This window comes from Haliaeetus albicilla, chromosome 5 (assembly GCF_947461875.1).
Source record: "Haliaeetus albicilla chromosome 5, bHalAlb1.1, whole genome shotgun sequence".
NCBI classification, from domain to species: Eukaryota; Metazoa; Chordata; class Aves; order Accipitriformes; family Accipitridae; genus Haliaeetus; species Haliaeetus albicilla.
The window spans coordinates 8,746,392-8,769,883 of NC_091487.1; the positions used below are offsets into that span (position 1 = coordinate 8,746,392).

Sequence of the window (23,492 nt, forward strand, 5' to 3'; positions counted from 1 at the left end):
GCACTTTACACCACTATCTGTGGCTTTGTGGGTGCAAGGCAGGACCAAGGTGGAAAACGGACTTGGGCCAAAATCCTTCAGGCTGGCTTGCAGGGTTTCATCAACCAGACAAGACTAATTTTACATTTTGGAGAGTGCTGAGTTGCTAAATACCTGCCAGGAGTCCTAGTGTAGGACTGTGCTCTTCTCGCCTTCCTTGTAAAACAACTGAAAGTACTGCCCGGTCCTTTTGGGACAAGAGGTAGGGGAAGATGCTTCCCATGCTGCTAATCCATATGAGACCCCAAATTTGCTGGCCTTACTCTGTGCCTTCACAGTAACCAATAGGACTGAACAAAGCCAGCAGGATCATTCCCACATCTCCATAAGTGCTTTGCCTTAAATCAAGTGTCTAGCTGACTTACGTATCCTCTTTGATTACCTTAAGGTTGCTAATAAGATCAGTTGTTGCTCACAGAGTGGCATATTCATTATTGATTAGCTGTCCTGCATATCTTCTGTCATTGTATCATATGCTGCAACAGGCAACTGCAAAAGCCACTTGGTTACAGGCAGTTTGGACCCCTCTCCTCTAAAACTTGCTGGGATAGTGTGGCAGCAGGCAGGTCGGTGGGACAGGAAACTCGTTTTTCTTGCAAGGAAGGGCAGGTCCTTTGCATGAAGCCAGCATCCAGGTAGCCTGTCAAGGACACTTCTGTCTTGGTGTAATCTGTCCCTACCTGCACTAGATGAGATTACAGCCCCCCACCCTGCCCCGGTCCTAGGTCGCACAATGCTGGTGTTGCCAAGTAGGTTAGGGTTCCCCTCAGACCCCTCAACAGTCCCCTGCGTTTTGGGACATGCAGTGATCCCCTTGTGCATGCCACCCTTCCAGTCCCAGTTGCTGGTTTTGTTCAGCTGGTAACGGTTGCTAGTCATGGTGGCTAATGAATGTAAAATGTTTTGGCCTTTTCATGATGCATACTTCAACTTTTTGCACTGCACTGCACTTAGATAATGAGGCTCATCTGGGTGGTTGCTAGACCAGGCAGTAACTTAAGGTTTAATTCAGAAATTTGCATTTTAGAAATCACATGCAAGGTCCAAAAATCCATCACAAGGCACAGGGACAGAACTAGACATCAGAGGGATGGAAGCAGCCAGGAGGACAGCCCAGGGAAGCAATGCTGGCTAAGAAGTGGGTTCTCCCTAGGACAGGGGTGGAATCATTTCACTTGACTTTAGCATCTGCAGTGTTGATGTTTATACTACTGCAGGGTAGACCATTGCAGTTCATGTAGAGAAATATGTGCTTTTTTGGTACAACTCATCTCATCTTGTGATCTGGATGTTTAAGACAGGTCTGATAGAAATCATAATCTAGATTTTTTTTCTTTTTTCTCCGTTAACTACCAAGGTCTAGATGGCAAGCTCCGCTATCAGTCTGAAGTCAGAAGAGCTAAGTGTCACACAGGTGTTGGGCTTTTTAGTAATTTTTGTTGGGAATTGCAATAAATGAGAATTTCAAGGAAAGATTTGAGAGCATTGAGGTAGTTTAACAGATACTCCTCCTAACACATGGGGACAAATTTGCCAAAGCATACAAACATGCTACTTGGATAATTTGAGGGGCTGATAAGGGGTTTTGACATGGGAATATGCTGTAAAAGCTGGAAATAAAGTTTGTCTGCAGTTTGAGAGCTGTGCTACAAACAGCTGTAAGAAGAATAAATGGTCTTGATGGTTCATTTGCTTGTCTGCTGCACAATTCTCTGTAGCTGTTGGATATTCTCCCTCGTCAGGATTGGGTTTTTTAATTTTCACCCACCAGGAAAGTCTGGCACATCTCTGCACTTTTCAGTGTGTTGTTCAGAAGAGCTTTTAATGTCGTGGCGCTGTAAGTTCTACAGCGGCTGTTGTTCAGGCCTTCTCTCCCGTCAGCATTCATTTGCTTGGGGAGTTGGACCTGTGGTTTGGGCAAATTCTGCCTCTGTTGGTGGAGCGGTACCTTGCTGATTAGAGCGGGCCTGTTGGTTGCTAAAGACGACACTGAACATAATTCACAGCAGGAAAATCAGACCATAGATACCTATTTTAGTTTAACTGCAGCATGTTAGATACAAACTCCCACTTAGACAAATCTCCCAAGAACTGACTGAAGAGGTTACTAGCAGATGAATGAGACTACAAAAATTCACTCTGCTCATACAGTTTCATTAAAGAATTCACACAAGACCTTCCTGCAGCTGTAGAGCAGAGGCCTGCTGAGCCAATTTAGGTAGGTTTTGACTAAAACATGGCTCTGATTTACAGGCAACAGCTTGGTGTGACAGTAAGTGCTTCATAAAGCCATGCCTGTCATCACCCTCTGCTAACATAATTTCCACTGATTGCAGATCTTTGTAACAAAATGTTCTTCCTGGTTTGCTTAGGGTGAAGAAACTGAAGGAAACATTTGCATTTATACAACTATTGGACAAAAACATGAGTAACCTTCGCACCTGGTTGGCCCGGATTGAGTCTGAGCTTTCCAAGCCTGTTGTTTATGACATCTGTGATGACCAAGAAATCCAGAAGAGACTGGCAGAACAGCAGGTGGGAAATAGCAGCAGTCAGAGTAAATGAGCTAAAATGCTGCTGATTACAATTAGTCCTGGTTTAAAATCACCTGTTTCTTTTCTTTAGCAAGGCCTTCTAACTGTTTGCTTTTCATGGCATGTTCCTGCCAAGATGCATTACATGGAAAATTTTTATTTGCTTGCTGTAATTTCAGTATTGTGTTGACTTACCCCCACTTCTCTCTTCCCCCGTCCACCCAAGGAAAACATGCAAAATACAGACAAAAGCATTTTTACATTTGATAGTTTGCTCAGTTAAGTACAGCAGATTTCATAAGGGCTAGCCAGGGCACAGACAGTGGGCAAAATCCATGAGGATGACTTAGGTTGACAAGGCGTGAATGCCGGGTCTCCTGCAAACTGGCTGTGGCAGATCTGAGTGCTGTGATTTGATGTATTGCCCTCACTAGCTCAGTTCTTTTCTCCTCCTTGCAGACAGCAGAGCAAGCTTGGCAGAGAAGGATGTTTGAGCTTTGGAGGGTGGACTTGTGCAAACACACTTTTGACTGAGGCCTGATCCAGTAGGCAGGCTCTGAAGATCCCCTCAGGGTTGGGTGAGATGGTGTGTGAATCCTGCTGAGGCATAAGTGTGAACCAACCTAGCACCATTGGGTGTTGGTTGAGTGCGTGTAGGCATTTATCCGAGACAGTGGCTTACCAGGGGGATCTTAAGAATCTATGCTAGTTTTAAGTGCTGGAGATTGCAAGGATCGGGCACAGCTGAATGTGCCAGCTATCCCAGCCAAGTGGAAGTGTGAGATCAGTTGGATAGTCCTGGAGTAAATTTCTCTCTCGAGCAGCCAGGGAAGGAAAAGGAACTTAACCAAAGCACAGACTTGCTGGTGGAGTCAGCCTTTGCTCAGGGCTGTGCTATAAGTCTGCCCAGGTTCAAAGTGCCTCACTGGGAAGGCTGAGAAAGACCACAGCTGTCATCTGGCCTTTGTGTTAAACAAGAATATTTGCCCTAAAACTGAGGATCAAGAATAAAGCTGTTAAACATGGAAGCTTTATGGCATCTGCCTTTAAGAACACCTAGGGGTGTTCTTCCCATCCTTCCCATCTTCTCTCTCTCCGGCTTCTGCTTTCATGTCTAAGGAAAGATCCCTGAGTGACCCAGATCCGAGGGCTGTGTTCTCTGCTCATTAATATGGCTCTCCATCCACTCAAGTCCCAGACATGGCAGGAAGGGCCAGCTCCTCTGCAACAGGAGTGGAGATGGCTCCCACCGACTCCACTGCAGGAGTTGGTCAAAGACCAGAAGCCTTGGCCCAGTGCCCCTTATGGTTTCATCTACCTTGTGACTGGTCATGTAAACAAGAAGGAAATATTTCTTCCCATCCAAATCTTTTGCATTCTCAAAGGCTTTGATAAATTGCCAGGCAGAGAAGGACGTAGGGCACAAAGGAATTGTGTCCAAACTATTTTTATTATGAGCATTCGAGCTTCAGCTCACTGTAAGGGCCATCATTTGTTGCTCAGAGCCACTTACTACTTTGTTGTTTGGATTCTGTTTGAAACACAGACCTTTGGGTACCTCTAGACTCCTTCTACTCTAACCTTTTAGCAGACTGAGTGTGAGAAGACTGTGCTGACTTAAAAGACCACAGTAAAAAAAAAAGCTTCTTTTGCCTCGCATTAGAGAAACCTTTATCTGAATGTGACAAGTAAAAAGATCTTTCTTGATTTTATCCGAACAATTATTTCAGCAAGAGCAGAATGATGGTAAGAAATGCCCTACAGGCTTCTTTTGTTTGACGTCCATGAGTGGAAAAGCTTTACCTGTTCAGTCTTGAATAATGACATTTAAAAGCATGGTGCATCCACAGAGATGTTTTGTGGCATGTTTGTTCAATTAAAGGATGAAGATTAAAACATGAATAATATTAATTTTAAGATTTCAAAGCTGTTTCACTAACGCAGAACTCTAGCAGCGTGTAGTCTGTTAAAGCTCTCTGGGCAATTCTGTGCAGAGTTGAAGGAAAAGTACCTTTTTGGGCACAACGTATGTTCCTGGCCCCGTTAGTTTATTGTGTTTGTCTCACTGTAATACAGTCAGGTCATTTGGATGGAATAAAAGCTTGGAAAACAGCAAGGATTCTGCCTAGGGTAATTCCATGAACCAAGGCATGACCAAAAGTAATGAGATTGTGTCAGTAACATTACCATAGCGCAGGTAGAGTGGATTTGTAATCTGTGGTCCAAATTCTCCTTTTCACTAATACAGCTGTAAATCCAGTGTAATTTAATGAATTCAGAAGAGTCTCTCCAGGTACGAGCCTACTCTCAGACGTAGAGCCTGTGTTAAAAAGATGCTGCTGCCTCTTGCTCAGAAGACAGCTGTGAATCCTTAATAAGCTGTCAAAAATTATGTTGGGTCTGCTTCTGGCAGTCTCTCATCTATGTAAAGATTTTGGCTTCTACATTCCTTAAAGCTGTACATTACCACAAATTCCACAAGCCAAATTTTGAGCATTTATGGCCCAGCTGTTCTTTGAGGTACCCATGTAACACCACTGAAGACTGCCAGTGGGTGATACTCAACTCCTTGCAGCTTGTTGATTTCTGGGAAGATCTTCCTTCAATTCCTTTTGCATTTACTACAAGCTCTGTCTGTTTTACGGGTTTTTTTTGTTTGTTTTGGTTTTGTAAGTCTAGAGCAAAACCAGTTCTGCTTCACCTGTTCACTGAAATCAGTAATACCATTTAATGGGGGTTCCTGTTCACTGTTGTCAGTAAAATATTCATTTGTGTATGTTGTTCTAGTGTTATTCAAGCAAAATCTCTGTATCCTTCATTAGGAAAGCCAGAAACAGTTGAAAAAATGGAAATGTAGTGGACATTGACATTTCATTAATATTTACAGTTGGTAGCCTTGTACAGAGCTGCCTTTTCAATAAGAAATATTTAGATAAGGCTTTCTTTTTCTGTTATTTAATTACATTGACTTTAGCAGTGGTTATAGGTCCAGAATGAGAGGCCAGACTGTGATGGAGATGGAGGCTATGGAGAGGAAACCTGTAGTGTAGATTAGACAAAGGGTCTTTGCCAGACCCTTTAAAATAGTCTGTCAAAACAGGAGCTCTACAAGAGGGAATAAGAAAAGTAGTGTAACACCAGCTACTTGCGTGCTGGGTTTCTGTGTTTCATGATATCAGCCTGTGATCATATAGTCACTAAAGTACATGAACTGTACCACAAGTTCCCTGTCAATTCTTACAGTGTAGTAAGCTGATATGAGACATTGTCATCTTGTACTGTCAAAATCAATAAGTACGTGTTTACGGTAAGGTAAACACAGTAGTGTATGTGTAAGGTTTAGTATGTGTAAGGTTTGGATTTTGAATGCACATTAAAACTGTCCAGACTGTTAATGAGAAGATGGAGCTTTCACTGAGATACCAAAGCTGGACAATGCCTTTTTGCATGGCAGTTCTGTCCTGACGTGTCAGCCTGTCCTCTGCACGGCTCATCCTGCAAGTCTGTTTTCTAAAGCTAAATAAGCTTTTCCTGACGCACAAATTGCTCTTTCCCCATCCTCTGCAGCATTTTGAAAGGGTATGTCTGAAGTCTAGCCGCACATGTTTCCTTCTACTGAAGCTATTCTTTTGCCAATGGCAGGATCTGCAACGAGACATAGAGCAACACACTGCAGGGGTGGAATCTGTCTTTAATATTTGTGAAGTCCTGCTACACGATTCAGATGCGTGTGCTAATGAGACAGAGTGTGACTCCATCCAGCAGACTACCAGGAGTTTGGACAGACGGTGGAGAAACATTTGCGCCATGTCTATGGAAAGGCGAATGAAGTAAGTGTCTTTTTCTTACCCCTCCTAAAGAAGCCTGTGTCAGCATTTTGGAGAAACACTGTAGCTTTTGCCACAAGCTGAATTTTGAAAAAGAAAAAAAAATCCAAAATTAATAATTAGCTTGTGATAAAACCTTTCCATTTTTGCACCTCCCTCTCAGAATTGAGGAGACCTGGCGCCTGTGGCAGAGGTTTTTGGACGACTACTCTCGCTTTGAAGATTGGCTAAAATCATCTGAAAGGATAGCGGCTAAGCCTAATTCTTCAGAGGTTTTGTACACACATGCAAAGGAGGAGCTGAAGAAATTTGAGGTGAATTTTTTCACTTCATTTTTTTTATGCTCAGCAGCAGGCTGAATGGTCAGACTGCTAAATACTTACTGTCTGTGTGAAATGCCTGGATCACTGGAAAACACCAGTTTGACACGGGTGGTATAGAGAACATAAATAATCTGGCCAGTGTGTGGCTGCTAGGTATCTCAGTGATTTATTTGTCTCCAGAATTTTTTTAATGTGGAGAATGCAATGCTCTGAACTGACAAGATCCTGCTTATAAGTTAAAGATTTGCTTTTTATAGGCAGGAGACCTTTGTGGGTTGATTTTTTTTTTTTATTCCTTTTCCTAATGAGCTAAGTCTGAGCAGATTATTTAAAATGTGTGTCTTTCTCTGGATTTAATTTTGCAGTTGGAAGGTCTTTTTAAGGGGAGGGCATCATCATCATCTCTCTCGACGGATAGTATCATCTGGATCCTTTCTCTTATCTGCAAGGGAACTGAGTTCCTTGATTTGCCTTGCAGGCATTCCAGCGGCAAATTCACGAACGACTCACTCAGTTGGAGCTGATCAATAAGCAGTACAGGCGCCTTGCCCGCGAGAACCGCACCGACTCAGCCAGCAAGTTGAAGCAGATGGTGCACGAAGGCAACCAGCGCTGGGATAATCTCCAGAAACGAGTCGCTGCCATTCTGAGGAGACTCAAGGTAATTGCACGGTGGGGTGAGAGAAGGAGAGGAGCACTTGCAAGTTTCTGTAGGAATTACCCAAGGGCAAAACGCATACTGGAGCAAGTATCTTGTGTTGGTTTTTGTCTTGAGTTACTAGTGTAGGAGAGCAGCTCTGGAAAGGTCACCAAGTACATGGCATAAACATGTCCTTGGTAGATGGCTTCTTGGTAGTTAAAGAAGGATAAGGGAAGAATGAGTGCAAATTTTGGAAGATGTGTTGGAAGCCTCACTGCTCCTATCACACTCTACTCCACCCTTGTCACTGGTGGATGCATTCATGCACTTGCACGTTTTCATAAAAAAGAGGCAGAGAGACAGAAGGGCCCCAGTGCAGGTATGGTTTGGAGTTTACAACACAGCTCTACTTCATGCCAAGTTATGATTCACCTACAAGGCATTAAACATGGAGATGTGATGGAGAGGCATGCTGCTGTCACCAGCTCCTGCTGTGCTGTCTGCCTGATGGAGGAATGTTGTCAAAGAGTGTATTTGTGACACTTCAAATAAGTGTCCTGCTTGTCAAGTTAAACTGATCTCTGGGCAGATATTTTGTGCTGGGCCCTGGGGGAAACTTGTCACTGCCTGATTTTTAAATACAGCAGTGCTGCAAGCAATTGACAGGGAAAACTATTAGATCCCCCAAAGTCCGTGGATGAGGCTGTGAGAGTGCTGATGGGGTTTGATCTGTGCAGTTAGGAGGTGTTGTGTTTGGGATGTTACATGATCTCCTTCCTGAAGAGTAAATCCACCAAGGAGAACTGGGGCACTGCAAGCTGCATGTCTGTTAGCAGCTTCTGTGGGAGATGGCAGCAGAAAGAGCTCCTCCTGGCTTCCATGCCAAATGATGCATTAATTACACTGGCATGGTCATCCATGATCCAGCTTCTCCATTGCTTTACTGATTTTAATGTCATAGTTTTAATTACTTTAGAGATGGGGCTTGCTTCTTTTGTCTGTCTGTCTTCTAAATTTAGAACAAATTGGCTGTTAAACCTGAGTCCGAGTAACTGTTACACAGGTATAATGATGTGGGAGAAGGTATACAGTGTAGAAGCAAGAATATAATTTTATAGAAGCATCTTGCTTCTGAAGCTTTATTCCCTCTCCCATATGAACAGTGTACTAACGTAGGACACTTTTTGTTCCAGCATCACTACAGGAAGGGGACAGTTTTTATACGTGGCATGCTGCCATTTGTGCCCTGAAGGCCTTTAAGGTGAACAGCAGTTTTGAACCAAAACACTGTTTTCAGAGGGCTCCTGTGACCATCTTTTTTAGTAGCTGAAGTCTTATAACACTGGCTCCCTTCTTCCTATTCAGCACTTCACCAATCGGAGAGATGAGTTTGAGGGGACGAGGGAAAGCATCCTTGTTTGGCTTACAGAAATGGACCTCCAGCTGACAAACGTGGAGCACTTCTCAAAAAGTAACTTTGATGACAAAATGCGCCAGTTAAATGTACGTATCCTTATAAAGCAGTTGTTTAATATAGCCCAGCTGATCCTGTTGGGCTACCCTCTCTTGACAGAATCATTTACTTTTCTGGAGCTTCACAATAGCCAACAGATCTCTGTAGGGCTATATTTGTTTTAAGACACCAGTAAATTGTTAAGACTTACCCTCTGAAGCAAGATTAAACTGTCCAGTATTTAAATTCAGATTCAGTGTTCAAGGTCAGTTCCATCCTGCCATTTTCTTCTAACACCAAGTGTCAGTGACAGTGATACCTGGCCTGGAAAGGAGCACATGCAGGTTAAACAGAAAAAGCTACATTCCTAAATTCAGGCAGGTTTTTTTCTGGTGAGAATTTTTTTTTAATTGGCCTTGAGGCAGCGTTTCTCCTCTGAGTCCGTTGTTTATAGCTGAGACTTTCAAACAGAAATAAGACAGCAGGTGTGTGCAATGATTCTAAAGAACATACTAGTTCTTTGCTACCTGCTCATATGCTCGTTTCTCCTTTCTCTCTGCACTGTTAGTTGTTTTGGGATGTAGATTTACTGTTGTGTAGGCTGGAGGCCCAACCAGCCAAACAAACTTTTTTGCTTCTGAGGAAAAGATTGTGTGTACCCAACAGAAAAATAAACTCTGATTAGGTGAACTCCCATCGTGATGCCCTGCAGGCTCAGGACACTGCAATCATATTGATATACACATGGGTGGTAAATGCCACTTCATTTGCAACTCTAATCCTGCTAATAAAACAAACATGTGGACCTCTTGAGTAAAAAGGTATTTGCCAAATGAAATTAGACAACAATGTCAAGTGCTGCTTTGCTTTCACTGCAGTGAGTGAGAAAAGAAGGACAAACTTTAGGCTAGAAAGGGGTATTGCAGAAGTAATTATTTTTCTTGTATGTTCCAAATAGGGTTTCCAGCAGGAAATAACACTAAACACCAATAAGATTGATCAGCTAATTGTTTTTGGGGAGCAGTTGATTCAGAAGAGTGAACCTTTGGATGCTACCCTGATTGAAGACGAATTGGAAGAACTTCATCGATACTGTCAGGAAGTGTTTGGGCGAGTTGCCCGGTTCCATCAAAGACTGACCTCAAGGCATCCTGTAAGAAGCAACAGTTGTTTTGATGCTTTGGCAAGATTTTGGTGTTTGAACTGCAATGCTCATTGCTTATCCCTAGCATCTTGACTGAGTGGCTTGAGCTCAAAGGGGTCAGGAACTCCTCAGTAGTTGTGCCAGCTTTGCTAAATCTTTGTCACCAGTTTTGTCTCCTCATGCCTCTCCTGTTGGGACTCCATCTGCAGAATCTGGATAATAGCATGGAAGTAATTCACAGGGTTAATATTTAGATAGTAGCGGTTTGAGGGCTTCAAAAGGTTTTTTGGTGTTTTTAATATCACTTTGTTTTCTTTAATTTCAATAACGTGCTTAGAATATCTCTTTATGGACTTGTTTGTTAGGCTTCATCTGTCCACTTTCTTGTGAGAACCCTGAATGAGGAACAGCACACTCTTTACTTTTCACTGGGAGCATTTAGATGATTCTCAGTTTGCTTTAGCTCAAAAAGAAAGAACATCTATTAGAAAGCCAGGTGGAGGAGGTAACATGAACATCTATGAGTAGCTGTTCACCCCTGCCTGAGCATGATTTCATTGCTGACCTGTGCAATCAGTTTGGAACTGGGTACCCCTCCCTGCAAACTAGAGAGAGGAGATGTGGTGGTGGTGAAGTGTCTTGAAAGAGGGGAGGTAGCTGCTGATGTGAGGATTGTTTTGGCAAAAGAGGAAGGAGGCGGAAATGATGCTTCCCTTTAATTTTAGGCACATGGTCTTCAATTACTGCAGCTGACTGCAAAACAGTCCCCAGTAGTACTGTGTGGCTCAATCATTAGCTCATTAAGCAGTGTAGATCTATTATAAATCTTACTAATATGCAATAATTGTAATTTATTTTTAGGGATTGGACGATGAAAAAGAGACCTCTGAAAATGAGACAGATCCAGAAGACTCCAGAGAAATCCAGAATGATCCCTGGCATAAGAAAGCTATCAGTGAGGGGCCCTCTTCGACACAGTCCCTTTGCCACCTTATGCCCCCTACTCAAGGTCATGAAAGATCAGGCTGTGAAACCCCTGTCAGTGTTGACTCCATCCCACTAGAATGGGATCACACAGGTGATGTGGGAGGTTCTTCCTCTCACGAAGACGAAGAAGAAGCAACATACTACAGTGCTCTGTCAGGTGAGAACCAATTGCCAGCTGTCTGTTTTGGCATGGACAACTGCAGGATGTCCCTGCGTGGGAAGGGAGGGGGAATGAGGTCTTGCTCCCACGTTGCCGGTTGGTTTTCAAGTACTATTAACAGATGTGAGCAGTCTCATCTCTTAGATAGCTTGATGAAGGGAATGGTATTGTCTAAACCAAGCTTATATTTTCAGAAACAAGGTTTTTAGAAACCTTACCTTTTAAGAATGTTTGAAAATAGTACCAACAACTTATTTTGTTCTTTGTCTTTGCTGTCCCTCATTGTTTCAGTTGTTTTTAATAGTTGGAAAATATTGAATAGTGAGGAAAATGACATTATTCTTTTTTCAGATGTAGAAATCACTGAAAATCCTGAGGCATATCTTAAAATGACCACAAAAACTTTGAAAGCATCTTCTGGTAGGCACCTGCTAATGCATGTGTCTGAACATGGCAATCTCCCTGTGCTGCACGCTATATTCCTCAACCTCTCTCATATGTAATGTCTGACTTCCTGCCTTGTGTGGACACCATGTGTCATCCTGTCATGGTGTTCTTATGCTGCAGTATTCACATGTACATTACAAAGCAGTCAAGAACATACCATTTAGATTTTGCCTGGTAAATGCCAAGGTGGTTAATGTGCGTTTCATTGTATTGATCCAAAGTCTTTTGGTACTTTCTTGGTGGTTTGCTCTGGGTAGTATCATTTTTTTGGTTGTTTCTGATTTCGATTGCATAATTACTGAAGGCAGTAGTTCCAACTCTGCAAGTATTTTTTGTTTTGTGCATGACAGAACAGTCTGTGTCCTGTCTGTTAAATCCGGAACAAACGTTATCGGGACATGTCTGTATTTGTCCCTACTGAAATGCGTTGCAGATGTGTGATAGTGTTGTTGGGATGCAAAACCACAGTGCAGCCTTTTTCTTTTATTTTTTGAATACTCATACTTGTATTCAAGCATTTTCCAGAAGAAAACAGAATGTCCCATAACTGCATGGCTCTCATCTCATTACCTTTGAAACACGATGTTTTGCAAATGTGCATGCTTTGCAAGGAAAGCTGCAAAACTGTCATTTTTATGCCATAACTTGATGCCATTTTATTCAGAGCGCTTTCTAACTTAATACAAAGCAACAGCTTCCTTGTGGAGATGGAGTTTTGCACTCATGGCATATGGTTTTGGTATTATTTGTTTCAGGAAAGCCTGTCTCAGAAGCTCATACTTGGCATTCTCCAGATAGTCCAGTCTGCAGGAAACACCGATACAATCAGGCAGAGATGGTTGGAAATGCGTTGTCTGGTCCAGAGACAAGTACTCCGTATAAACCAGACTATGTGAGTTGGAGAATCTGTGGGCACTGAACCTGTACTACACAGTCTGTTATTCCTGTATAAATCCGTCCTCTTCCTTCCTCCAGCATCAAGGAAAAGATTAGTCACAGGGGTACCTCCAGCATCAAGGAAAAGATTAGTCACAGGGGTAATGTTCGCTTAATGCAAACTTAGACATTATTTCTGGTGTCTCAGGTAACCGGTGAGAGTCTCTATCCACTGGCTAGAAAAGCTTCCTTAAAGGAATTCAGAAGAATCATGTTAGGCTCCTGATCAGAGTCAGTGTCTGAAAGAACTTACTTCCTCTGTTGTCATAGGACAAGTCTAGGAGAATTTAACGCCCCCAAGGAGACAGTGTAAATACCCTCCCTTTACACCTACTGACGTATCTTCCTTTCCTACATAGACCAATTTGAAGGGTCCTTTTCTAGCATGCAACCCACCATTTAATCTGCTTCTGGGCACTAAAAAATGTTGCCAAAATGGGTATTGTTCACTGATACTTCAGCCTTGGTGACTGGTTGCCAGCCATGGCTTTGCCAGTAGCTGCCAGGCTCGGTGGATCTGGACCAGTTGTCAGCACTCTTCCAGGCACAAGATGGCACTGGTATCTGGCTGCTTTTGTCATCATTAATCCAGTCTTAGAATCCAACAAAAAGCCTCAGCGAATGTACATTGTCTGATACATGTAGTGCAAAAGCAATTAATTTGCCATATCCAGTCTTGTAATAATTAGTGTCACTATAGTGTGTGTTTACCGAGAAGGCACAGAGAGCCAGTGTAAACTGTTAGCGAAGATGCAGAAGCCCAGTGCTAAGTCTGACATGCAAGAGCTCAGCGGCAGTCCAGCCACCCCAAAGTAACACAACTAAAGTTTGACCTTTGATGGCTTGTTACCCTGCAGGGCTCACCCACCAAAATGTCATTCCAGGTGAAGCAGCTCAGCTCTGCAAGCACCAGCAGCATCAACAAGGAGAAAATTACATCCACTAACATGAGCGATGAAGAACCCCAAGACGACCAAGAGCTTGTGAATATAGCAGCTGCAGAGAAGCAGCCAGGTACAGAGCATTAGGAGTGGCTTTGGTGCTGTGGTGTTTGTCCTGTTACTCTGGGGGAGACAAAGCAGAGATGGTACAAAGGCAGCACATTTGCATTGGGAACAAAACAGACGTAAACTGCTATTCTCTAAATTAATGTATTTTGCTAAGATTTGCTGATCTGCCTTCTCACCTGGTACTGTCCAACCCATGTTTGCTGTTCTAAGCTTTTACATTTTTTGCCAGAATCGAGATATTTATCACTCATAATATCCTTCTGTCTCTTTGCTGGTTGGAGTGAATGGGAACAATTTCACTTTTGTGCGATACTGAATACTTTAGAGACGTTTAATCAGATTTCAAACCAAAGAACTGTGTGTCTGTCTAAAATAAGATTGCTGTAGTTCATTTTCTCAGTTATTGGTACTCCATATAACAAGATGCTACTGCTCCCATTTACAGAAATGTTTTGTCAAAGCTGGTAATGTCTTCTGTTCTTCACTGTCTTGGCTGTGGTCCTTTCTTCCAAATAGGCCAACAAGCTGGTTCTTTTAACCTTTTAGGACGTCATTCCTGGTTCCAGGTGCTTGAGATTGTAATAACACATCTGTACTGCAATCACAAAAGCGGATCAAGTGATAAAAAGAAGACTGCAGCTATATGTACCAGCTTACCTAGTTTATGTGTCTGGTGTCACAAATGGACCAGGGTTGAGTCCCATACATGGGATGAACAGGAAAATCTCTGAGAAGGGCTTGGATGTGCTTCCAGGAATAGTTTTAGTGATCACACAGGTGGCATCTCCATCTCCTTTAGCACTGAATTGATGAAACATAAACCCAGGTCCTAACTGCTGGATCATACTTTGTCCCATTGATGAATTTTGGTGTCTACCAAATCACAGCTGGGCTCATTGAATTCCGTCTCCTTAGATTTGCTCTGTTTTTCCAAGGGAATTAAAACATCTTCAATTACTGTGATTAGCATTTCTATGTGGATAACTTGACAAGTAAATATGAAACCTAGAGACTGCAGAATTGCAAGAAAAAAATGTGATTGGATAACAGTAGTACGTGGTAGCAGTTATTTGGCCTTGAGTAGATTGGAGAATAATTTACTTGTAAAACTCCTTGCATCTCTTTTACACACTCTTCACCTTACTGAAGATTTAAACATTTGTTGTTCTATAATTTGTAGGCATTATTGATAGGTGGGAGCTCATCCAAGCTCAAGACCTCAGAAATAAACTTAGGATGAAACAGAAATTGCAGCAGTGGCAGCAGCTGAACTCAGATCTCAGTGATGTCTCTGCTTGGCTTGATAAAACTGAGGAAGAGCTGGAAGAGCTGCAAAAAGTGAAACCTCCAACCACCGTGCAGGCATTGGAACAAAGAGTCAAGAAATTGAAGGTAAGTTAGGGAATACTGAGAAGTGGGATTTCAAGATGCTGATGCTCTTTATCATTGTCTTTGTGCATTTAGGATTTGTCAGCAGCATGAATAACAATGTGTGTATGCAGGCAGAAGAGCTAAGCTGTTTTCAGCTAAGAGGACTAAAGAGGGTAGTTAAGCAAGATGCTTCTGTCTTCATATGCAGAGATTTGCAGGCAATATGCCTGGGTACAACAGGCAGCCAGGCTGAAATAAAAAACCGTCCCTTCCTGTTTTCTTGCAGAAACACTTTATTCTCTCTCAAACAAAACATTCAGCCCCAAATTTCTCTTTTTAGGCCTTTTGGTTTAGAAAACAAACATAGAAAAAAGCTAAATAATGAAGGCTTAGACTCCCCACATGCCTAGGGTCAGGCCTTGTTTTGGGGGTTGGGTATTCTAAGCAGTGATAGCGTCATTTTTTCCTTTTTCAAATTAGCCGGGTCTACAGGCTGCAGTGTCTAGGCTGATTTATTTTTAATTGAATTAAAGGGGGAGTGGAGGGGTCTAGCTCCAACAGGGAGACTGCTCCAAAGATCTGCTCTAAATCTGTGTTTTTTAGCAATATGGTGTTTGCAAAAAATCTTAGCTCTAAATAGCACCTTGTCCAATGGTTGAAAGGTACATCCTTTCAAAATGTGCAGTTGCATTTTTTCGCTTATCAAATGCAGATTTCTCATTGAATAGAATGTATTAGTTAAAAACAAGAAACAAATTCAGTCTCTGCTAATCTTCAGCCAAGTAATAGAGCAGTTAGAGAGACACTAACGTGAACATTTGTCAGCATGTGTCGTCATGTTACGTTGCCTGCCATGATTCTCAGCTTCCATAAATTAGGACTAACTGAGGTCTCCAAGTTGAAGCAGGAGGTTACCAGGGTACCTGTAAGTGCTAGGTCTCTAGGACTTAGGTAGCAAAATGCTGCAGGTTGAACTCGGGAAGCAAGTGTTCCTAACACTTGTGGGAGTGCAAAATGCCTGTGTGCTCACCCTTCTGCCAGCAGCGTCGTGTGGAGTTGCCCAAATCCTGAGGCTACTGGTCAGTTTGGTGTCACACTAGGGATGATGCTCACAAACAAGACAATGCAGGACAGAGGAGTGATTTCTTAGTCATGTTGAGAGTATGCTTAAGCCTACGCATCCCTGAGTAGTCATTAGGCCAGGGAGAATGACTCTGCATCCCTGAGTAGTCATTAGGCCAGGGAGAATGACTCTGCACGCCAGTGTGTGACTCCAGTAAGAACGACTCTCATTCCATCAGCCGATCTGGCTTGGGCACCAAGGGCTAGGAAGGGTTTGGTGATACCTCATGAGTGGAGGGAGGTGCTTCCCTTCAGGCTGGAGTTGGGTGTCTGACCTCTTCAAGGAGCAGAGCTTCACTTCTCCTTCTCTCTTCTGCATTTTCTCAAGAGGAGTCCAGCTGGCTGTAAATCCCCTTTTCAGGCAGCTTGGCTTTCTATGGGTGTCTAAAAGAGCCAGCACGCTCTAAGACATGAATTTCTTGAGATGTCAGGACATCCCAGTTGCCCTTGCTAAGGATAAAGCGTGGCTGGCTGCAGACTGGCTTACTGGTGTTTAGAAGTCTGTGATGGACTGTTTGTATTGTTTGATACTGAAAGAAACTTTGTTGCTTGAAGGAGGGAGACAGGGTTCTTTGTTGGGCGAAATGTAATTTAGACAAGTGTTTTTCAACAAGTGGGACGCAGATCTTGAGAATATATAGATTGACACTCTTAGTTACAAAGGCTGCTAAGAAAAGCAATCCAAGCTGTGTTGATTGCAGGAATCATCCTGCAGCTTTTACTTTTCTACTGCGAGAGCCCACAACTTGAAAAAGACTGAGTACCCTTGATTCAAACTGTAAATTCTTGAGGGTACAAAGTATTGTTTGGCATTCATTTTTTTGAAAAACCTTCAAAAATATGGGCTCTACCTTAACATAAAGGTGACTAGATGATACAGCCATGACTTGGCAAATTCCATATTGTTTCCCCCTGCAATTTTAAGGGAGAGGAGGAAAACAGGCAGGACTGCCATTCAGGGGGACCTTGGCAAGTCAGAGGAGTGGGCTGACAGAAACTCTGACTAGAGAGAAGAAAAAGCTTTTCTCACAATGGGGGGGCCTGGTGTGGAACCAGGGGCCCAGAGCGGATGGGGAATCTCAGTCCTGTGAGACACTCAAAATTTGACTGGATGATGCCCTGAGCAGCCTGCTCTGAGTTTGAAGTTGGCCCTACTTAGAGCAGGAGGATGGAGTACAGACCTCCAGCTGTCCCTTTCAGCATTATTCTAGGATTTTGAGGCAGCAAAACCTTTATAAATCAAGAGGAAATACCATGTGATGACCTATGGGAATTTTTGTCCAAATGTCAGGGAAAGAGACAGCTCGGAGGAATGAAGGGCAGATGTGGATTAAGCCATAATGTCTGTGACTTAGGGAGAAGCACAAGCCCAGCCAGATTTGTTTTGTTCAAAGTGAAGGTTTTGGCTTTAAAATAACATAAAAAAGGCCACCTACCTTACTGCTAAGGAGCATATTATCTGAAAAGCCACCAGATTCAGCTTTCCCCAATACTTGTGACTCTTTTGAGGGTGTAGTTTTATTGTAAATAAACAACATTTTTTCATCATTCATAGAAGCTCCTAATCCTCTTTTTCTACTAGGACACGCTTAAAGCATTTGATAACTACAAGGCAGTGGTGCTTTCCGTTAACCTGAGCAGCAAAGAATTCCAGAAAGCGGATAGCACAGAGTTCAAAGAGCTTCAGAACAGGCTTCGGAAGGTGAACTTGCATTGGGAGAAAGCAACTCATGCATTGGACAACTGGAGGAAAGGTTTACAACAAGCCCTACTGCATTGCCAGGTGCATACCACATGCCAGCTTATAAGGGAAAAACTCCTCTTTAGGGTGCTACTTAGGGGTAGATAAGGGGGGAGGGCAGCGGGGTAATTCCTGCACATCGGTGGAATGGTTGCTCAGAATCCAAGACATTTAATTTTCTTATAAACTTGACTCTGTTGGGTTTAAAGGGTTTGGTAAAAATATCTTTGAACTGTATAATACCCTTTTATTACATAGGTGGAATAGTTTAACTAGGTTGCAGTAGCCTCACTAATAGTGACTTTGTTGTTGGCTCTGTCTTATCTGGGCTGGTCATTTTGTTTGTAGGCAAAGCCAGGTGAAAGCACTGCAGAAGTGTTTTTTTCTCTTATGTGCAAATCTTGTATTTCTCTAGGACTTCCATGATCAGAGCCAAAAACTAATCCTGTGGTTAGCAAGTGCTGATAGCCGAAGGAATGAAGGACAAATCACAGATCCAAATGCTGACCTCAATACAATACTGGAATGCCAAAAGGAGCTAATGGTAAGTGTAGTCTTAACTACAGCACCTCAGCTCTTCCAGCGAGTCAGTAGCGCTCACCACAAAATCAAGAGCAGTATTTTTGTTTCTCAAGATGTCTGCAGCCTGTCCTTGAAACTGCTGTATTCAGACAGGTGGCTGGTTTCTGAAGTGGTCTAAGAGGTTGCCTATATGAGGCATTTTTTCCGTAATTACGCATCATAATTAAGTTCCTTATGAACAGTCTGTATGGTGGAGTAAGACTTCCAATTTCCAAGATTTAATGTCTTTTTCATATAGATTAATTACTGCTAGAATGATTTCTAAATGTTAGTTCAAGCAGGTACAACCAGTCTCTTAAAGCAGAACTTAATTTCATACGTAGCTGTAATAGCCATTCCTGTGTATTGTGGATTCTCAGGCAGGTTGAGTTGTTCTTTAAAGCCTTCCAGAGTTCCTCCTTTCATGAGAACATCCTTAAAGTTGAGAGTAAGTCTGTTGCACTGTTTTTTGTTTGTTTGTTCTAAGCAACTGGAGAAAGAGCTGCTGGAACAACAGCTTAAAGTAAACTCGCTTCAGGAACTCACAGCTTACCTGCTGCTTAAATCAGATGGTGATTACGTTGAAGCTGATGAGAAGGTCCATGTAATTGGAAAGAAACTGAAACAGCTTCTTGAACAAGTTTCAAATGACTTAAAAATGATACAAGGAAATCTGGTGAGTCAGAGTTTAAATAGTTGTTCATGGATCTTTCTCACTGACAAGTAGTAATATACTAAGAGTAAAGGTATTTATAAAAGATTGACTTAAAACTTGAGTACTTTCACCTTCATAAGCTGAAAAAAGAACAGTTAAGGCTGGCTACAGGAAAAACTTCAGCACCACAAGGCTACTATAGTATTGGAACAGATTGCCCAGAGAGGTTTTGCGGTCTCCATCGTTGAGGGGTTTGAAGAGCAGACAGGATAAAGCTTTGAGTAAGGTTTTTGGTCTGGTCTCATAGCTGACCTTGCTCTCAGCAGGAGGTTGGACGAGATGAACTTCCTGAGGTCCCTTCCGACTCGAGTTATCCAATGGTCCGTACCAACTATCAGGCTAGGAGTGCGTAATGAACACGTAGGAGTTGATAGCATTACATTGCTTATCCTGAGAGCTGTCACATAAGAGATATTTTCAAGTTAATACCTGTACGCACCTGTTCCGTCGTAATTCCTTCGAGTTGTGCATAGTAAAACATTTCTTTATGTTGGAGAACTGGAGCATCTGTTTACCACTGGTTATGCACATGTAAAGAGGCAATGGGCTGTGCACCTATGGAGAGGCAATGAAAGACGGCTCTTTGCACTTCATCTGTTGTGAGTTTGAGCATGCATTTTACAGAGGAAGGTGTGGTTCCCTTTTAGGATACCAAAACATTCCTGCTAGTTCCCGATGACTTGGACTCAGGAGATTATAATCCAGTCGCAGCGAAATCCAGCCCTGCTGTGAAGAAGGCAAGTATTTTTTTCTAATATTTTGCTATCAGCATATAGCATATTTAGCCTGAAAGTTCCTCATGTAATGTAATCATTTTATCTTTTAGATGCATGTACCATATTACAGTTTACAGCTGGACTTTAAAGTCTACAACTATCTTTTCTGTGAAAGAGAAATTCCTTGTTTCTGAAACCTGGATACTAAAAGCTGTTTCTCTCAACAGATCACCACAAGGAGAACTGCAGATGGCAGAAACAGCAGCAGCACAAGGTACTATTTTATCTCTGATCTCTTGAAGGATGGTGAAAACGGCAGAGGCGAGCTCAGTGCCAGCAGAAACCTGAGCAGCTGTTCCTCATAGGTTGACATATGGGTGGAGGTGATTTCTGCCTACCTGTAGTGTCTCCTCTACCTACCAGTTCTGGGCTGCACCTTGGTGAACGGTTTCCTTTAGCACTCCTGCTCCCAACCTCTGCACTGATGTGCAACCTTGGCTTGTCTTTACTCCTGAGAAAATATTTTTTGTGCCAAATGGGGGAATATTTTAGTTTTAAATCTTCCTTTAATTCCACCAGCATACCTGGAAAAAGAAACTTGCAGCTTAGAGCCACTTAGACAAACAGACTGTGAAGGACAAAGGGAGAACTTCACCCCCTGTACGTTAGGACCTGTTCAAAGGATAGATCTCAGTAATGCCAAGGCCAAGAGAGCCTAATCAGTTTGAATTGCTGGCTTTCCTTTATACTTCAGCATGTATTTGGAGTGGTTTGTCTCCTGGGAAAAGTAAGTTTGCATCTGAAAATAGGGTAAAAAGGCACTGATCGAAGCTGTTACAAATAAATGTTTCTTCTTCAGTAGTAAGGACAGTAAACCCAAACCAGCAGGAGGCTTCCCACTGAGCAGTCTTGTACACTTTCAGGTTATAGTTAAAGTGTTCAATGTGCAGTGCATTTTCCTGTAGATACCTACATCTTGGAAGGGTAGTGTGAACCCTAGAGGGGGAGTTAAAACAACTTGTTTAATTCAAACTCAAATTTAAGTGCCTTTTTTTTTTCCTCTTTCTCTCTTTTTTTGTCTCCTTTTCAGAGGTGAAAGCCATCTACAGCCTAATCAAGCAGTTCCTCGGTCTCCCTCCTTCTTTTACCGTGTACTACGAGCAGCTTTACCTCTTCAGTTGTTCTTTCTACTGCTTCTACTTCTGGCTTGCATGATTCCATCTTCTGAGGAAGACTACAGCTGCACCCAGGCAAACAACTTCGCCCGTTCTTTCTATCCCATGCTGCGATACACCAATGGGCCTCCACCAACTTAGAAAGCAGCCCGTGAATCTTCAGTTACACCAAAACACACTCTCTGCGGTGCTTTTTTCATGCTGCTAGCATCAATCAAGCAGTGGCGTTGCATAATTAAATACAGAAACTTTTGTGTTCGTTCCCCAAACTAGCCACTACAGTACCCTTGCATCCTGCATACTGCTGCGCAGGTTGCTGCTGCAGCTAAATAATGCCTCACATTTATAGCCTCCTTTCCCTGTCGCAGGGACTGTGTTAAATTTCACATCTCAAATGTATATCTTGACAAAATTTCAGCATTTTTGTACGGAAAACAAACTTTTTCTATAGATTTTTAAACTGTAATCAACACACTTTATACTTTGATGCAATAGATACACTATTTTATAGGTGCAGTGCTTTTAAGCTTGCAAGGTGATTGAATACTGAGTTACTAGATGCAGAAACTACATCACAGTAATCTTAAACACAGCAGTCTGTCTTGGGTTAGCATGACAAACAAACAAGCATTTGAAGAGGCACTTTGCCTAGAATGATTACTGCACACACTTCACGTTACCTGTATCTTTTGGTACTGTAGTCACTTGTGAAAACAAAAAAATTGACATCTTTGTTATTGTGTTTTATTCATCTAACACATTCAATAAAAGGATGGTCATGTGTTCTGTTTTACATATAGTGTTCTAGTGGTTAGGACTGCTGTGTTGTCTTTTTATACCACCTTTGAAATCAGAAATTGTTGCATTGCGTGGAAATGGTTTATAATGCACATATTTTCTAGATAAACATGATTATGTAGACTGTCCCTGATGTATACAAATAATGTAATGACTTTTTTAATGAAAGATTTTTTCAGTTTTTAACCTGCTGAATAGTGTACAGTATCTTGGGAGAGAATTGTGCGTTTTTATAAGCTTCATCTTTAAAATGAAACTGACACTTGGGCAATGGCTAGAGAAACACTGTGTACAGTCAGCATTGCCATTGCTTCTTGGTTGTACAGTTCAAGTGTTGTCATTAAAATTTTGCCAATGACTGCAGGGACTAATTGGTGTGTCTAGTGGGGGGGAACGGGGGACGGGGGGACAACCAGCCGTGTGTTCAGTAGTGCTGACCCTTCTGCTCCTGTGTAAGTCAGCTTACTTGCATGCTAACACAGCTGTGTCAGAAGAAGCATAACCACGCTCTTGCTTGTCAGAGCAAGAGATTAAAAATTCAGCAGTGGAGCCTGTGTTCGCTGGCACAGGTCCTTCCCTTTGCAACTGACTGTAATTTCCTGGAGGAAGAATACAAAGTTGAACCAACTAATGCTTATTACTAGTTTGAAATGCTGAACTATTTCCCCACCCTGGAACTGATTTTCCAAACCAGGAGTTAGGGCAGTGCTGGGGGGGGAGGGTGCATGACAAGGAGAGATCAGTGCAACAGGAGTGGGTTTGGTTGAATGCTCGTTGCAGTGAAAGCCACCCAGGAATTAGCCAATTTCTGTGATGCTTACCTATAGAAAATAGGATTTATGATTAGCCTGTGAGAATTCTCCCACCTCTTCTACACTTGTCACCACTGGTGGTTGCTTATTCCCCATCTTCTGGCAGAGGACTTGATGAAGCAAGTTGCTTTGTGTTCTTGCATTCAAAGACAGTCCCTGTAGCAAACGAGCAGCTTTTTCCCAACAGTGGTGGTAAAAAAAGCATGGTTTATTTCCAGGATTTTAAACTAAACTAATACTTTAGCTGTGATGCAGTTAAGCTTGTAAAGTTTGCAACATGGTTTAGGAAAGTCAAAGCTTACAATTTGGCACTTTTTAGCAGTGGTACCGTACCTGTGTTTACATCCCACGCTGTGTGCTCAATTATGGGTCGAGATACACCAGGTCCATACTGGCGTGTCTTGACCTCAGTCCCAAGAAGCAGTGCAGGGGCTCCAGCAGGCTAAAGACACCCAGAGGCAGCAGCGCTTCCAGACCTGGCAGCTTTCACAGCCCGTAAGCCAACATGCCGCTCTGCGTAGCTGTCTGTGTGGAGCCAGGCTTGTGCTCAGCTACCGATTTCACAGCTCCAGCTCTCACCGTAGTGCAGTATCCAAAGAGAGAGGATGGATCCTCCCCACCCCTCGCTGCACACAGGCACAGGCTCTCCCCTCTCCCTCTGCCATCTTGTATTTTGAAAGCAATTACTTTCAAATGGAGCTCATTGAAGTTTCTCTCCCTGTAGAAGTCAGCCAACTCTAACCATTATTCCATTGCCAGGTTGTCACAAATGCCCATGCAAGCCTCTCTGCCAAGAACTAATAGTCAGTTGCTGACATGATATTCAGTTCTTCTGCCATTAAAGAACCTATGCAGGGGAAAAAAGTTTTGAATGATGTTAAAAGGTCTAAAGAAAATTTCATAGCCTGCAATTTCCTTTCATTATGTACAGTTATATCAAATTGTTGAGCTGATGTAATACATAAAATGAGGAGCTTTCAT

General features: G+C 42.6%; 1 protein-coding gene across 10 annotated transcripts in view; it reads left to right on the top strand.

Moving 5' to 3' along the window:
* The window catches only part of SYNE2 (spectrin repeat containing nuclear envelope protein 2), a 197,726-nt gene extending 175,668 nt beyond the window's left edge, over positions 1–22,058 (top strand). For 9 of the 10 annotated variants that reach the window (XM_069783240.1, XM_069783243.1, XM_069783247.1 and 6 more), the window contains 17 exons: positions 2,412–2,574; positions 6,216–6,403; positions 6,564–6,714; positions 7,202–7,384; positions 8,729–8,866; positions 9,775–9,969; positions 10,822–11,104; positions 11,459–11,527; positions 12,310–12,446; positions 13,375–13,504; positions 14,681–14,892; positions 17,576–17,776; positions 18,150–18,278; positions 18,783–18,971; positions 19,658–19,747; positions 19,954–20,000; positions 20,817–22,058. In XM_069783240.1, coding sequence (XP_069639341.1) covers positions 2,412–2,574; positions 6,216–6,403; positions 6,564–6,714; positions 7,202–7,384; positions 8,729–8,866; positions 9,775–9,969; positions 10,822–11,104; positions 11,459–11,527; positions 12,310–12,446; positions 13,375–13,504; positions 14,681–14,892; positions 17,576–17,776; positions 18,150–18,278; positions 18,783–18,971; positions 19,658–19,747; positions 19,954–20,000; positions 20,817–21,042 — 2,731 coding nt within the window. In that variant the 3' untranslated portion in view covers positions 21,043–22,058. The remainder of the gene's footprint in view (positions 1–2,411; positions 2,575–6,215; positions 6,404–6,563; positions 6,715–7,201; positions 7,385–8,728; positions 8,867–9,774; positions 9,970–10,821; positions 11,105–11,458; positions 11,528–12,309; positions 12,447–13,374; positions 13,505–14,680; positions 14,893–17,575; positions 17,777–18,149; positions 18,279–18,782; positions 18,972–19,657; positions 19,748–19,953; positions 20,001–20,816) is intronic. The other variant, XM_069783245.1, reaches the window with a different exon arrangement.
* Positions 22,059–23,492: the final 1,434 nt, after the last annotated feature.